The sequence below is a fragment of the Tachypleus tridentatus genome, chromosome 10, assembly GCF_004210375.1.
Source record: "Tachypleus tridentatus isolate NWPU-2018 chromosome 10, ASM421037v1, whole genome shotgun sequence".
NCBI lineage: Eukaryota > Metazoa > Arthropoda > Merostomata > Xiphosura > Limulidae > Tachypleus > Tachypleus tridentatus.
Window position 1 is genome coordinate 74,265,558 of NC_134834.1, and position 15,321 is coordinate 74,280,878.

The following is a 15,321-nucleotide window of genomic DNA, read 5'->3' on the forward strand; positions in this document are numbered from 1 at the left end:
TTGGCTGGTGTCAGACTACATCATGTCCTTAATTTTTAAAAAACAAACAGAAAAGCGCCTCATTACGTTTGATATGCGAACAGTTATATATTTCACATGACATCAGGAAACGTTGCAAAGTTTTTTGAATCTGCACGTGGTTTTAGTGATGTGGGAAGGAGAGACGTTAATCTTGTAAATTACTAGCGTTGTTATGTTGTTGATGTAAACTCTTTTAATATATACGTAACTACAGCCCCCCTACATTGTAAAATCACAAAAGTTAGTATAAAACACTCGGTGAGATACGAGAAAGATTTGCTGTTTTGCATGTTCTTAGGCTAATATTTTCAAAAGCAATTTTTTTATAGACAGTTTTCCATATTTATCAGAACGACGTTTTAAGAGAATTTGTTATCAAGAAATTATATTGAAAGAACCCGGAAAAAAAGTGTGTAGAAAAAGAAGAAACGAAATATTTGATGATGCAGCTGTGTTGTGGTTACATTGGATTTATTACCTCCTCCTACGCTAGGCTTTTATTGGGCTTGGCGTCTGAACTGACTTTTAAGTGTCTTCATTTTAGCTAATTATGTAAAGTACAGTATTGTTGAGTATAGTTAATACAGCATCTTCTAACCAACTTAGAAACTATTCTTAAAAAACATTTGTTTGTATGAAATGTCTGTAATTAAACTTTACGAACTTGTTACTGTGTGACTCACTGAAACAGTATGTTAAGATGGTATAAAGAAGAAAATACTAAGGGAAAAGTGTGTGCGTACAGTTATTCTTATAGTTGAATAAAGTATTTCCTTTTGTAAATGTTCGTGACAGTCAGGAAGGCATTTTGTGATTGTTTTAATATCTTAAAGTTGAAACTACGCTACTTATAATGAAACGACAAGTTTGTTCTTATTTTTCTTCCACTACATAAACATATATTTTAGAAACAAAACTTGCTCACCAAATACAGTGAATTAATATGTTTTGTTGGTAATTTATTCCTTATTACCCTCCAATTCCAAATGTTCTGATTTAGCCAACTTGCTTCAAAAGATCACATCTATAAAAAACACACAAAAAAACACTTAAAAAAAACAGGCGTTTTTAACAATTCAAACTTTTCTGGACATTTCTGGTGTCCAGTCCGTACTGATCGGCTACAGAAATAGATATAAGTTACATATATATTAAGTTTGGGGCCCGCAATATGAATGGCCTGTCAGTGCGTTGCCCAGATTGCATTGACGTTAAATACACCACTGGTAAAAAAAAAAAAACAACTCACAAAAAACATCACAATAAACACGACCTCTGTTCTTCACTTGTACATCTTGTAGTATACACTTCTGATCAGTTGAGTAACAATTGTATAGAGAATCTTGCCCCATTCCTTAGATAGTGCAATGCATGGCTTTCTGTCATCAGGTGTCTTAAAACGTTCACATACTTACATAATGTCCTAAAGGGATTCTAGTGGTGTAATTTAGACAAATACTTCATACCGGTCAACCAATGAACTGTGTGATATTATTAAGATGGTTTGTTACAACACTGACAGTATCTTTCAAATGATCTAGAAACTTGACCACTTTCAAATAATTGACTATTCTTCGTCTTCACAAGTAAAAGGGTATGAGTTAGAGTAGTATGTACACTCGACGTGAACCGGATATGTTTGTCGAGTTAGCACATTAAACCTGACCAATCCCAGTTCAAGAAAGTGTGTCATTAGGCAAAGGAAATGCCAAAGCGTATGTTTGGTTCCAAATAACAAATTAATGGATAGCATGATGAAAAGAGAAAATAGCTTACTTAAAAGAGAGAAAATACTTGATTCTAGATAGTAAATCAAAAAAGTGAAATACAATGAAAAAGTAAAAATTCAAACGATTTTTTTTAAAGTTAAGCATAAAGCTACACAATGGGCTATCCATGCTCTGCCCATCATGCGTACTGAAACCTGGTATCTGGCGTTATGTCCACAGGCTGACCGCTGTGCCACTGGAGGCAATTCAAAGAAAAAACGTCTTTGAAAACATATTTTATTTATTTATTTGTTCATTAGAGTGTGAAAACAATGCCACAATAGAATAAGATAAACATACAGCAATCCTTGTAGATTTCCGAAATAATAACTGTGTAGGTTAGATACGGAGTACAGATTTTGTTTGTTTGTTTAAATTTAAGAACAAAGGAATACAATGAGCTATCTGTGCTTTGCCCCCAAGGGTATCGAAACCCGGATTCTAGCGTTGTAAGTTCATAGACATGCCGCTGTGCCATTTGGAGGCATGGAGTATAGAAATTAAATTGCTCTGGAGCATTTTATGAAAGGTACCATAATCAAGAATCCCAGGTTCCAGATTGTTGTCATTAGGCATTACAGCATTTAGAGCTGTTATTCAGAAAACTTCCTCAATTTATCTGTTTCATTTGATGTGAAACTAGTATCTATGCATATTGAGTTTAACGTTGTGATAGGGAGTGTTTGGTCACGTTTTAACCACAATAAGGTCTTTGTTCTTGTTGATGAACAAAACAAACTGTAATAGTTAACATGTTTTGTTACAGTTGTGCTGGTTTGTCGAACGTATGAGAAAGTACATTTATGACACTACACCAGACAAACAGCGTTTCTAGTGCTGCAATTTCAAATTTTGATTTTCTATTGTTTTTTGGTTGTCTTTTTCAGAGAACTGGGTTGTATGTCGCGTAAACTTGCAAGCTTGGCAACGTTTATTAATGCAGCGATAACTTCCGCCTGGTGGTGGTGATTAAAGTTAACCTTAGTTTAAATTAAATGTGATTTTACAGTCTTGTTTTTCCGCAAAAAAAAGTAAAGAACACCCGGAATAATTTATTTTAGTCGATAAATAAATTGAAGGAAGTAACATGATCTGAAGCAGGTACCCAATTTTTGATTTAAGTTATAACCAGTGGAACACGGGAGGAGTTTAAAAATGTATTCTAAAGACTGCTGGTATGGATATTCACTAAAATAAAGTACAGAATAAAGTGTTAATACCCATACCATCCATCTTGAGAACATATTTTTACTTTAAATGAGTTTCTCGTTATCAAGATAGGAAGAGTTTATGTCCAGTGGTTGTTTCAAGCTTGGTTAGTTTGTCTGTTCACGTTGTTATGGTTATAACGTCGTTTTGACAGTTTTTTTTTGTTGACAAATCACTGTCAGATCAGATTTTATTGAATGTGAAGGTTCTATTTAATGTAATATTACGCGTAGCGTGTGTGGATGGTCACAACTTTTACTGTGTAGGTATTGTGATCTGTAGATCGCATTTCGATACAAATCAGTGTGTGTACACCATCTTTCACTGTAAGAGTATATTTGGATTATTCTGCTACCCAGATCAACCTTCTAAAGTGAATTCAACAGGACTGGTGATATGATGTTGGTCATTATATTGTACTAGGGCTCCTCATTGGTCGTACTGCATATTCTTCATCTCTGGGTATAGAGATCATGTCTGTATTTGTTCGATTTCTAGCAGTCCTATAGTTGTAATAACATATACTTCCGCTTAAAATAACTATCTATCGCCACCAATTTACCTTTTCACTCGTCTCTATGGGAACAATAGCCAATATGTGAGGATCAGCAATACAGTCGCATATTCTCTGGTGCAACTTCCGGGGATCTAACCAGACATTTCTGCCTGAATGAAAATTTATGGTTCTCTTTTCAGTTTAAGTGTTTGTTAAAAACTTTTGAACAGAACGACTGATACAAGAGGCTTCCTGTTTTGCTTAAAGATTACGTTCTTAATGCCTTATTATTTTTAGACATGGAATAAAATTGTGTTTGAACAATCTCTTACAATAAATGTGATTTACCGAGATAACTTGAGTACAACCAATTTCATCAATGACTTTTAATAAATAAATAAAAAGACAGAGAAGGAAAGGTTTAGTGATAAAATTTGCTACTGAAGCTGCATCATACAGTAACTTAAGGATCATGTGTAGGCTTCTAGTGTTGATTTTTACGGGTATTCCTAGTTGACATATCCATTAAGATGAATGATGTTTGGTCTCCCCAAGATATTTTCTTCATATATTTCAGTGATCGTCAACTTTGTCAAAACCCACTGCGGAAATTCCAGTCTCAAAAGTAGATCACCATACTAAGCGTCATATAATCGTCTATACTGTGATTAGCTTCGGGTTAATTGTTTTTTGTTTTCATGAGGGATCAAGTTCTGAAGTAGTACCTCTTCAACTCGCTATCCTGGAAAGATGCTTTCCAGCATGCTTTTGGATATTCTGAGCAACTTACGTTTTTACAAAAGTAAATGCTACCCAGAAGAAGAAACATTTTATGAATTCATTTGTTTCATTCCAATGAATTAATTTATTTATAATCCTTAGTGAACTTATAAGGAAATGAGCAACTATTTTGCCTTTTATAGTGGCTTTTTGACCAAAGTACTATTAGTATGTAGATAATGTAGTTGAACAATAGTAACATCGTTTTTCACATTTACACGAATTATATTCGCGTCCCCATTCTTATATTGTCGAAAGACTTTGATTTGTACATTGCTATATTTAATTTTAAAGTGATAGACTAGAGGGAATGTAGCTAGTCAGCAGTACAGTTCCCTAATCTTTGGGCTATTGTTGCCTGGCCATATAGTGGAACTTGACTATCACCTTTATATCTCCTTGATCCCAAAATGCGGAGCACATTATTGCAGCGGGGGTTTACAGTCTGGTTATGCTAATCACTAGATTATACTCGGTCTAAGGTGAGTTAGAGAAGAGAAATAAAAATAATACTAGTTTGTGAGAAAAGTAGTTTTAAGTATATAATCTAATATAGTTTTGAAACATTTTGTTACAACGTTCAAACTTTCTTAAATAAATCTTGTATTTCTTAGGGTGTTTTTTCCTGCAGCAATAATATTTTAAGACGTATTGATTTTATAATCATAATTTTTACATCTAGTTCCTAAATGTAGGTTTTCGTTCACTGTGTACAATTTATTTGCGTTCTTGCTGCACCCAGAAGTAAATGAGATCCACAAAGTTTTAATAAATGGTATTAAAACTATTTTAGAACTCTACTACGCCATTAGAGTCCATGTTGCTAAATCTGTTCATGCTCTATCTGATGACCTTGAATATTGATAATAGTACTGCAGCGTAGGTTCCATTCCAAAAGGCACCGTCGTGATGCTGTTGTGTTCAAAACACATCACTTCTAACTGTATGTTTTTGTAATCCATGTAGTGTTTAAGTATGATAGTTTTCCACCACCCGTTCCAACAGTCCGATCGTACAAGAAATCCATAAGCGCTGATTCTACCAATAATTAACCATTTTGTATTGTAACTGCTTGGGAGATATGACCAGAAGCCTTATAATAGTTAATCAATATTCTGTTTGCTTTCTGTTCGTATAAAGCTGGCATTTCTGTGTGGTACAAATGTTCCATAAGATAGGTCTGATAATAGTCAGATTTAACATTAACTCTTACACTATCTTTTCTGATTTCTAATAAGCACAGGTGTCATATCCAGCAATGATCGTGAATCCTTTTTAAAAAGATTCGCGACATACTGTTTATCTCTCCTTGATTTTTTTTTTTGCCCATTGATTATTACGAAATAGCATAAGACTTGTTTTAAGTTATGGGAGTACAATGTTTTCACTAATGTTACTAAAATGCAGTTTTTCCCAGGTAGTCACTGTCCATACAGTTTATTTTTGATCTTCCTTTCTTGGATATGTCTGGAAGCAGCTTGTTTACTCGTGACATTTGTCGTTTTTCCAGGTTGAGATCCTTCTTCGTTGCGTTATGTACTGTTTTTATGACACATGAACTGCTTTTGATACAGATCTTTATGTTTGTGCATTTTACATGTTACTAGATGTTTCACTATCACGGCTGTATTAGTACGTGTTGCAAGATTCTTTGTGGATGGCCCTCTTATCCATAGTTTATCCCTACTCCTTTGTTTTCCGAAAGCATTAAGTGAAAGGGGGATATTCACCTCTTGGAAATTCTAAATTCCCTTTCTGAATATATCTTTAGGATCTGAATGTATGGATATTTTGCGTCAGATAGTGGTGTTGCACACACTTTCCAAAAGAGATGCATTTTCGATGGCATCAAACGACTTATTAAATGCTCATCGATGTAAAAATGCAGTTCAAATAGATTCAGTTTCAATGTGGCTTTATTAAATCGGCTGTGGTTTCCATGTGACTTGTTGATTAGCATATTTAAAGTAGTTTTAATATAACCTACTCAACAATGTACTACTACTAAGCTGTTACAGAGGTAAAACAACGGAAATGTGTGTGTGTGTTTGTTATAGCAAAGCCCCATCGGGCTATCTGCTGTGTCCACCGAGGAGAATCGAACACCTGATCTTTAGCATTGTAAATACGTAGTTATCCAGCGGGGAACACAACGGAAAGAAATTAAATAATTCAGATAAAGGTTAGTAATGCTCGTAAATGTATAATAAAATAAAAAAAAAAATACGAGAAAAGAGAGAAAAGGTCATTATTTTGACCAAAAACTGTTGTGACCCAGCAGACGAGTAAGAGCTTTGGTACTCCAACATTTACTGACTTGTCAGCCCAGCATGGTCAGGTGGGTAAGGCATTCGACTCTTAATCTGAGGGGCACGGGTTCAAATCCCCGTCATACCGAATAGCTAACCCTTTCAGCGGTGCAATGCTTACTCAATGGAAGTTGTTAGCAGTTTAGTTCTGTACTTCTATTGTTATCAAAAATATAATAATAAAAATGTTCGTTGTAGTAAACTAAATAATAATTGAAATAAGTTTTATCCCATTTATAAAAAAAAACAACAACCCTAAAGCCGTAGAAAACAAATTAATATTATTTTCGAAATCTGAATAACTGAATTATGAAAATCCGTTATTAAAATCAAAACGTTTTATAAAGTTTAAATTCGTAAGGCTATTACTAGCAATTTGTAGTATGTATTGAACACTATTTGTCAGACACAATTATATTTTAATTTCAACATGTTTTTCTGTTCAACACAAGAATACCAAGTTTAGTATACTAGAAATTACCCTTCGAACTCATCAATATCTTTAATACTATGACAGAAATATTCATGATATAGTGCTTATCTTTCTTAAAATGTATTCGTCTATTCTTTTCAACAAGTCAGTTTGTTTTGGTTTTTTAAATTTCGCTCAAAGCTACACGAGTGCTATCTGCTTTAGCCGTTCCTAATTTAGTAGTGTAAGACTAGAGGGAAGGCAGCTAGTCATCACCACTCACCGTCAATTGTTGGACTTCTTTTTTACCAACGAATAATGGGAATGAGCATCACATTATAACGCCATCGTGGCTGAAAGGGCGAGCATGTGTGGTGTGACTGGGATTCGAACCCTCGACCCTTGGTCGAGTGATTATTGTATTGTGCCATCTTTATTCAAGCAGGATGATTATTGTATATTTACGAGCGTTATGCATCTAGTTTATCGCGAATATGATAACTGTATGCAGAAAACCCGAATTGAAATTTAGAACAACAAAAATTAATATTTTGGGAGAATGGTTGTGTAGTAGGTAGTGTAGTTATCGAAGGATGGAATGTGATGATATGAAATATTATCACAATTAAAAATAATTTGGTATTATGCAGGTGAAGAACCACAGCTGGAAATTTAATATAATTACAGGTGTAACAATTTGAACTTAGAATATAAGATCGTAATCTTACTTAGTTACTCTGAGGATACTGAAGACCAGTTAGAGTTGTACTACAGGGACAGTAAGTTCATTTGTACTAAACTGGTTTAGTATTCGACAGATAATAAAGAAAAGCTGGAAAAATAAGATATAATTATGTTTGTGACAATTTAAACCTGGATAATCAAGCCCACCAAGAGGGTGGGGAGGCAGGTGATATTTCCCCAGGGCTCACTGCCTTGCAAGGAACCCGTGAGAGCAGTCAAACAAATGTGTACGATATGTAATAAACGAGTAAGGAGTGTTTAGGTTAACATTAACCACACCTTCATTGACTTGTATTGTTTAGGAATGATGAGGTAAATAAATGTGCTTTCAAATTTGCGACTGCGTGAATAACTGAAAAACTAGAGAGCCTCGAAACGATAAACTATTTTTTTCATCGCATAATTATAAATTATAAAGCATTATACATTAATTTAAACTGTTTCTTTCTCTTTTTATAATAAACTCAAAGCTGTATGTAATTCCACAATAATGTTTTGGAAAACAATGCCTAATCAAATAGATCCGGAACATAATACAGTATGAGTTCACTGTATCGACTATTCATAATTTACAAATCAGTTACAAGTTTTCTTATTATTCAACTCGGAACTTGATTTTGCTGTACAGCTTTAAATAAAAACCGATTATGGCTGTAAGCATTTTCCTCCGGACTTACAACGTTAGAAACCGGTTTTGATACCTGCGGTGGGCAGAGCACAGACAACCCATTGTATAGCTTGGTTTTAATACCGGTTGCACCAAACATGCTCGCCCTTTCAGCTGTGTGGGCGTTATAATGTGACGCTCAAACCCACTATTCGTTGGTGGTGATGACTAGCTGCCTTCCCTCTAGTCTTACATTGTTAAATTAAGGACGGCTGGTGCAGGTAGCCCTTGTGTAGCTTTGCGCGAAAGTAAAAAATAACAACAAAAAGTATTTTAATAGTTAAAACTAACGGAGCCTACTCGTTCCTAGATGAACAAGCAACAAATATAATAATCACCGTGAAAGGAAACAGGAAGTGACTAAATGACGTGTCTTTGACACCTGATAGTTTAGTTAATTGTATTTTATCTTCATAAGTGTGCGTTGGTTGTTAATCAAATATGCTGACTATTGAATGAGTTGTATATTGTATATTTTATGTACTTGTAATGTTTTCTACTTAAATGTATTAAACAGGTCATGAAATGCATACACTATTTAATTATTTTGTATACTATTTACTTATGAAATGTATTAGACAGGTTGTGGATTGTATTTGTTATTTTTCTATTGTGTATACTATTTACTTATGAAATGTATTAGACAGGTTGTGGATTGTATTTGTTATTTTTCTATTGTGTATGCTATTTACTTATGAAATGTACCAGACAGGTTCTAGATTGTTGTTTTTCTATTGCGTATACTATTTACTCATGAAATGTACCAGACAGGTTCTAGATTGTTGTTTTTCTATTGCGTGTACTATTTACTCATAAAATGTACCAGACAGGTTCTAGATTGTCGTTTTTCTATTGCGTGTACTATTTACTCATGAAATGTACCAGACAGGTTCTAGATTGTCGTTTTTCTATTGCGTGTACTATTTACTCATGAAATGTACCAGACAGGTTCTAGATTGTCGTTTTTCTATTGCGTGTACTATTTACTCATGAAATGTACCAGACAGGTTCTAGATTGTCGTTTTTCTATTGCGTGTACTATTTACTCATGAAATGTACCAGACAGGTTCTAGATTGTCGTTTTTCTATTGCGTGTACTATTTACTCATGAAATGTACCAGACAGGTTCTAGATTGTCGTTTTCTATTGCGTATACTATTTACTCATGAAATGTACCAGACAGGTTCTAGATTGTCGTTTTTCTATTGCGTATACTATTTACTCATGAAATGTACCAGACAGGTTCTAGATTGTCGTTTTTCTATTGCGTATACTATTTACTCATGAATTGTCCCAGACAGGTTCTAGATTGTTGTTCTTCTGTTGCGTATACTATTTACTCATGAAATGTACCAGACAGGTTCTAGATTGTTGTTTTTCTGTTGCGTATACTGTTTACTCATGAAATGAGCTAGACAGGTTCTAGATTGTTGTTTTTCTGTTGCGTATACTGTTTACTCATGAAATGTGCTAGACAGGTTCTAGATTGTTGTTTTTGTGTTGCGTATACTGTTTACTCATGAAATGTACCAGACAGGTTCTAGATTGTTGTTTTTCTGTTGCGTATACTGTTTACTCATGAAATGTGCTAGACAGGTTCTAGATTGTCGTTTTCCTATTGCGTATACTATTTACTCATGAAATGTACCAGACAGGTTCTAGATTGTCGTTTTTCTGTTGCGTATACTATTTACTCATGAAATGTACCAGACAGGTTCTAGATTGTCGTTTTTCTGTTGCGTATACTATTTACTCATGAAATGTACCAGACAGGTTCTAGATTGTTGTTTTTGTGTTGCGTATACTGTTTACTCATGAAATGTACCAGACAGGTTCTAGATTGTTGTTTTTCTATTGCGTATACTGTTTACTCATGAAATGTACCAGACAGGTTCTAGATTGTTGTTTTTCTATTGCGTGTACTGTTTACTCATGAAATGTACCAGACAGGTTCTAGATTGTTGTTTTTCTGTTGCGTATACTGTTTACTCATGAAATGTACCAGACAGGTTCTAGATTGTTGTTTTTCTGTTGCGTATACTGTTTACTCATGAAATGAGCTAGACAGGTTCTAGATTGTTGTTTTTCTGTTGCGTATACTGTTTACTCATGAAATGAGCTAGACAGGTTGTAGATTGTATTTGTTATTTCTGTAATGTGTATACTATGAAGTTAAAAAGTGTACTGAATAAGTTGTAGATGTATATTTTATGTATAATAGGTATAAGTTTATTATTACATATAATATTTAAGTATACGTACTATCCTTAATATCAGCAATGTGAATTATCGCTGTTTTCGTTTCATATTTAAATATCTTCATTGAAAACTATTTTCTCTATATGTATTTGAAATAAATGTACTCCAGACGTTCCAGTCTATTTATAGAATATCATTATTCTTGCTTGTCTGGTTTCTCGAGAATCGTGTGCTGTTGGTTACTTTATCTCATTTATGTTTAGTCTGTGTATAACACTGGATTGCCTGACGCTCTGATGTTGTTTTTCTTTCCCAGAATGGATCTTCTTGGCAGTTGGATGCTTGCCAAACGTGTATGTGCGAATCAAACATCCCAGTGTGTTACCAGATTCGCTGTTCAGATCCTGGGTGCAACACTGAAGGTGTAAGTACATCACGTGTCATCTGATATAAATTTACTTTATTTTATTACAAATAGTTTTCCTGATTTCACAATATATATAGAATTATAAAAAAAAAGAGACGTGTTTCACTTTTTTGACCGATTTCTCTTTGTTTCGGAAATTCGAGGGAAGGTATATCTGCGCTAGCTCTCTTTAACTGTGAATTAATATAACAGAGTTGATGTAACTATTCACAAGCACCCATCACCAACTGGTGGGTTAATCATGTTGAATAATGCACTTACGGCTCTTGAACCTTTAATGCTTAGATCCACAGACGAACACACTATCCTCCAGGTTTCTGAGTTAACCAATGAAGCATGGTTAGTATTTCAGATTTTTTTAAAAGGTTTAGCGTCTTGTGTAGTTTTATACTTAAACATTATTTATGCATTAAGCTATAACTAAAATACTTCTATTATATTTGCGTGATGTTATATCAATATACGTTTCTATTTTTAACTAGGAACTTGAACTTCCCGAAACTTTGTTTGTGAAATGAGCATTTTTAAAAATTTTATGGTAGCACTGAGGAGAAAGTTAGAAATATAAATATACTCTTCAAAAAACGAAACGCAAAAGGCAAAATTTGAGACATATTGTTAACAAGTTTATTCCGGGTAGTTCTGTATGACATGTGTGAAACTTTGCACATTCACTGCTGAACATCCAAAGTCTGCAAAGGCGAAGTCCACGCTCACTAGTTGACGTTTAACATCACTCAACGTCAATAACGAGTATGCCTCCCGTGAGCATCAATAACTGCTTGGCATCTCCTGCCCATGGAAGCGATGAGTTGACGAATCATATCCTGTGGAATGGCTGTCCACTCAGCCTGCAAAGCTGCTGCAAGCTGAGGTAGAGTCTGCGGTTGAGGTTGTCGCCGTCGCAGACGTCGGTCCAACTCGTCCCAAAGATGTTCGATGGGGTTTAAATCTGGTGATTTGGAGGGCCAGGGAAGAACGTTGATGTTGTGGTGTCTCAAGAAGTCAGTGGTGAGTCGGGCTGTGTGAGGACGGGCGTTGTCATGTTGAAAAACGTCGTTGACATTCACCATGATGGGTTGCACATGGGGCCTAAGAATCTCGTCGACGGTTACGTACGGTCTGATCGGAAATCCTACGCAGCCCTGGTATGGTTGAGGCAGTAGACGTCGCAGTTGCGGTCCTATCCCGAAGGTGGCGTAACCGGATGTAGCGATCTTGTGCGGGCGTGGCCACACGAGGTCTGCCAGATCGTGGACGGTCACGAGTTTATCCATGTTGTTGGTGACGATTCCATAGCCTTGTGATGGTGCTTGGGTGGACATTCACAGCTCTGGCAACATCTGATCGAGATTCGCCTGCTTCCAAGCGACCAATAGCGTTGTTGCGTTGTGCTTCAGTCAGTCTTGGCGTAACTGTATTGCATGTCGGTGGCTTAACACTAAGCTATGGAAACCGAGAACCCGTCACTTTTATAGGGATTTTGCACATGTTGCACTTGCAGAACATGCAGATCTCTCAAACAAATTTATTGGACACGAATGCGTTTTAGCGAAAAATCTGATGTTTTCCTCCGTTTTCAATGTGCACAACTTTTATTGTCATTTTGATCTGACAATCAGTGCCTTAACACGTGTAACATCACATACTCTGAGCTTGTAACGTTATTACATATATTTCTCTTTAAAACAACAAGAATATCCCTTTTGTGTTTCTTTTTTTGAAGAGTATATTAATATACTTGAAAAGCGTTTGATAGTTTCTTTAGCGGTATTTAAAAACACAACCAAGTAACGTTGAGAGGGTTACACTAAACATATTAAGTATTACTAACTTAATAACACTGAACACTTCAAAAATTATTTTGAAGTTTATTTTGTAGAAATAAACTGTGTATTGAAACGAGAAATATGACGATTGGTTGTTTGTTTTTTGATTATCGCGCAAAGGTACTTGAGGGCTATATTAGCAATGTAAGACTAGAGGGAAGGCAGCTAGTCATCACCACCCACCGCCAAGTCTTGGGCTACCTACTCTCTTACCAACGAATAGTGGGATTGAACGTCACGTTATAACGCCCCCACGGCTGAAAGGGTGAGTATGTTGGGTGCCACCGGGATTCGAAACCGCGACCCTCAGATTACGAGTCGAACGCCTTAACCCACATGGCCATGCCGGGCTTTATGACGATTGCGTAGGAATATCTGAACTTTTCGAAAAAAAACAACAACAACTTTAAACACAATTCTTTACTGCTTTCAAAAAACTTAGAGGCAATTTTTGCTACTTGGAACAAACACAAAACTCATAAAATTATCGCTTACAGTTTAAGAGACCTTAAGGATCACTCTTTACTGTGTCGAGTGTGGCCTATTGGCTAGTGTGCCAGATTGTGAAGCTAATTGTTTCTGTCTCGTTGCTGCACAAACGCGCTGTAAGTGCGCCATATTGTAGTTTGTTTTATGAATTTCGTGCAAAGCTACAAGAGGGCTGTCTGAACTAGTCTTCCCTAATTTAGTAGTGTAAGACTAGAGGGAAGGCAGCTAGTCGTCATCACCCACCACCAACTCTTGGGCTACTCTTTTACCAATGAATAGTGGGATTGACCGTAACATTATAACGCCTCCACGACTGAAAGGGCAAGCATGTTTGGTGTGGCGGGGATTTGAACCCGCGACTCTCAGATTGGAAGTCGAACTCCCTAAACACCTGGTCATGCCGGGCCACCATATCCTATTATTCGATTACAATAGCTCAAGAGTTAACGGCGATTTGTTCTCTAGTTATTTTCCCTCAAGTAAATCAGTTGTGTAATTTGTTTGTTCGTTGTACGAAATTGTGAAAATCTTAAAATTTCTTAAAAATCAAAGAAAAACAACTTAAGTTAATGTTTCATTGCTGCAAAAACGATCCTCGCACTGTGGGACCACGAGAGCGTCAGATCGTGCTATTTCGGTAGAATAATACAAAAGTTTGGGGCGGTTTTTTTTTCTGTTTAGCTTGATTTGTTTTGAATTTCGCGCAAAGCTACACGAGACCTCTCTGCGCTAGCCGTTCCTACTTTGGCAGTGTAAGTCTAGAGGGAAAGTGGCTAGTCATCACCACCCATCATCAACTCTTAGGCTACTCTTTTTACTAATGAATAGCAGGATTGACCGTAATATTATAACGCCTCCACGGTTGAAAGGACGAGAAAGTTTGATGTGACGGGGATTCGAACTAGCGACCCTCGGATTACTGCTTTAACCAATTGGCCTCTTGTGTTTAGTAAATAAAATTGTTTAGCTTTGTGTGCATTCATGCAAGAAATAAACAATACTAATTTTTCTTTAAAAAAACAACTGAAAATCGTTCTTTAGTGTTTAAAAAAACATTAAACGTGATCGATTATTATAATTAGACATCGAGCTAACATTTATCAGGAACATTTGAAAAAATATTTTTTATTGGTAGTGGGAAAACACGAAGGTATATCATATTTCTCGCCATCCAATAACACAAACAAACATGATAGCGCGTGGTAATTACGAAGAAAGAAGTGCTCTTGGGAATTCCAATTTTCAGCTCGTTGTTTCTGGGAAGCGGAAATTAACAGCTCATAGACCAGTATACATTTGTATTTATTTTTTTCTCGAGGTTTGTTTAATTGTTGTTCTTTAATGTATTTCTATTACCCGCGTATTTGTCAGGCTTCAAAAACAGTTTTTGAAGATTGAAACGATGGTAGGCCCGGCATGGCCAGGTGGTTATGGCGCTTGGCTCGTAATCTGATGGTCACGGGTTTGAATCTCCGTCACATCAAACATCTTCGCCCTTTTAGCCGTGGGGGCGATATAATGTGGCGCTTAGTTTTTCCATTTCGTATTATGTTAACACTGTTTCTAATTTATGGTTGTATTTTGAAAATTGTGGTTTATCATTCATAACTGAGTTAGGCCGCACCTAGAGTCGAGTTATTTAAGCAGATCTTTCAGTCTTTCGAACTGAGTTCAGCTAACTTTGATCCTTAACCGCCTTTCTGAGAATCGAGACATAAAATGCCCTTGGTAGTTGGTGAAATATTGTACGCTGAGTGGAAATACTACTATATTTACAACATACACTGACTGACCCATTTATTAGGATTTTCAATCACATTTTTCATATGGAAAATAAACGGTCTTGAGATGTATAAAGTTATTACTTGAATTTCATAAACGAATATATGTAGTCACATCATAGTTAGTTGGTAAATTATTAGGTGAGAAGAATGATCTTCCTTTTCAAAGAAACATGATAATTGGTCCTC

At 35.7% G+C, this 15,321-nt stretch overlaps 1 protein-coding gene across 1 annotated transcript in view; it reads left to right on the forward strand.

Moving 5' to 3' along the window:
- LOC143228381 (extracellular matrix organizing protein FRAS1-like) overlaps nucleotides 1-15,321 on the forward strand; it is a 206,217-nt gene that overhangs the window by 39,344 nt on the left and 151,552 nt on the right. The window contains exon 3 of the mRNA XM_076459646.1: nucleotides 10,923-11,030. Within this exon, the coding sequence (XP_076315761.1) occupies nucleotides 10,923-11,030 (108 nt within the window). The remainder of the gene's footprint in view (nucleotides 1-10,922; nucleotides 11,031-15,321) is intronic.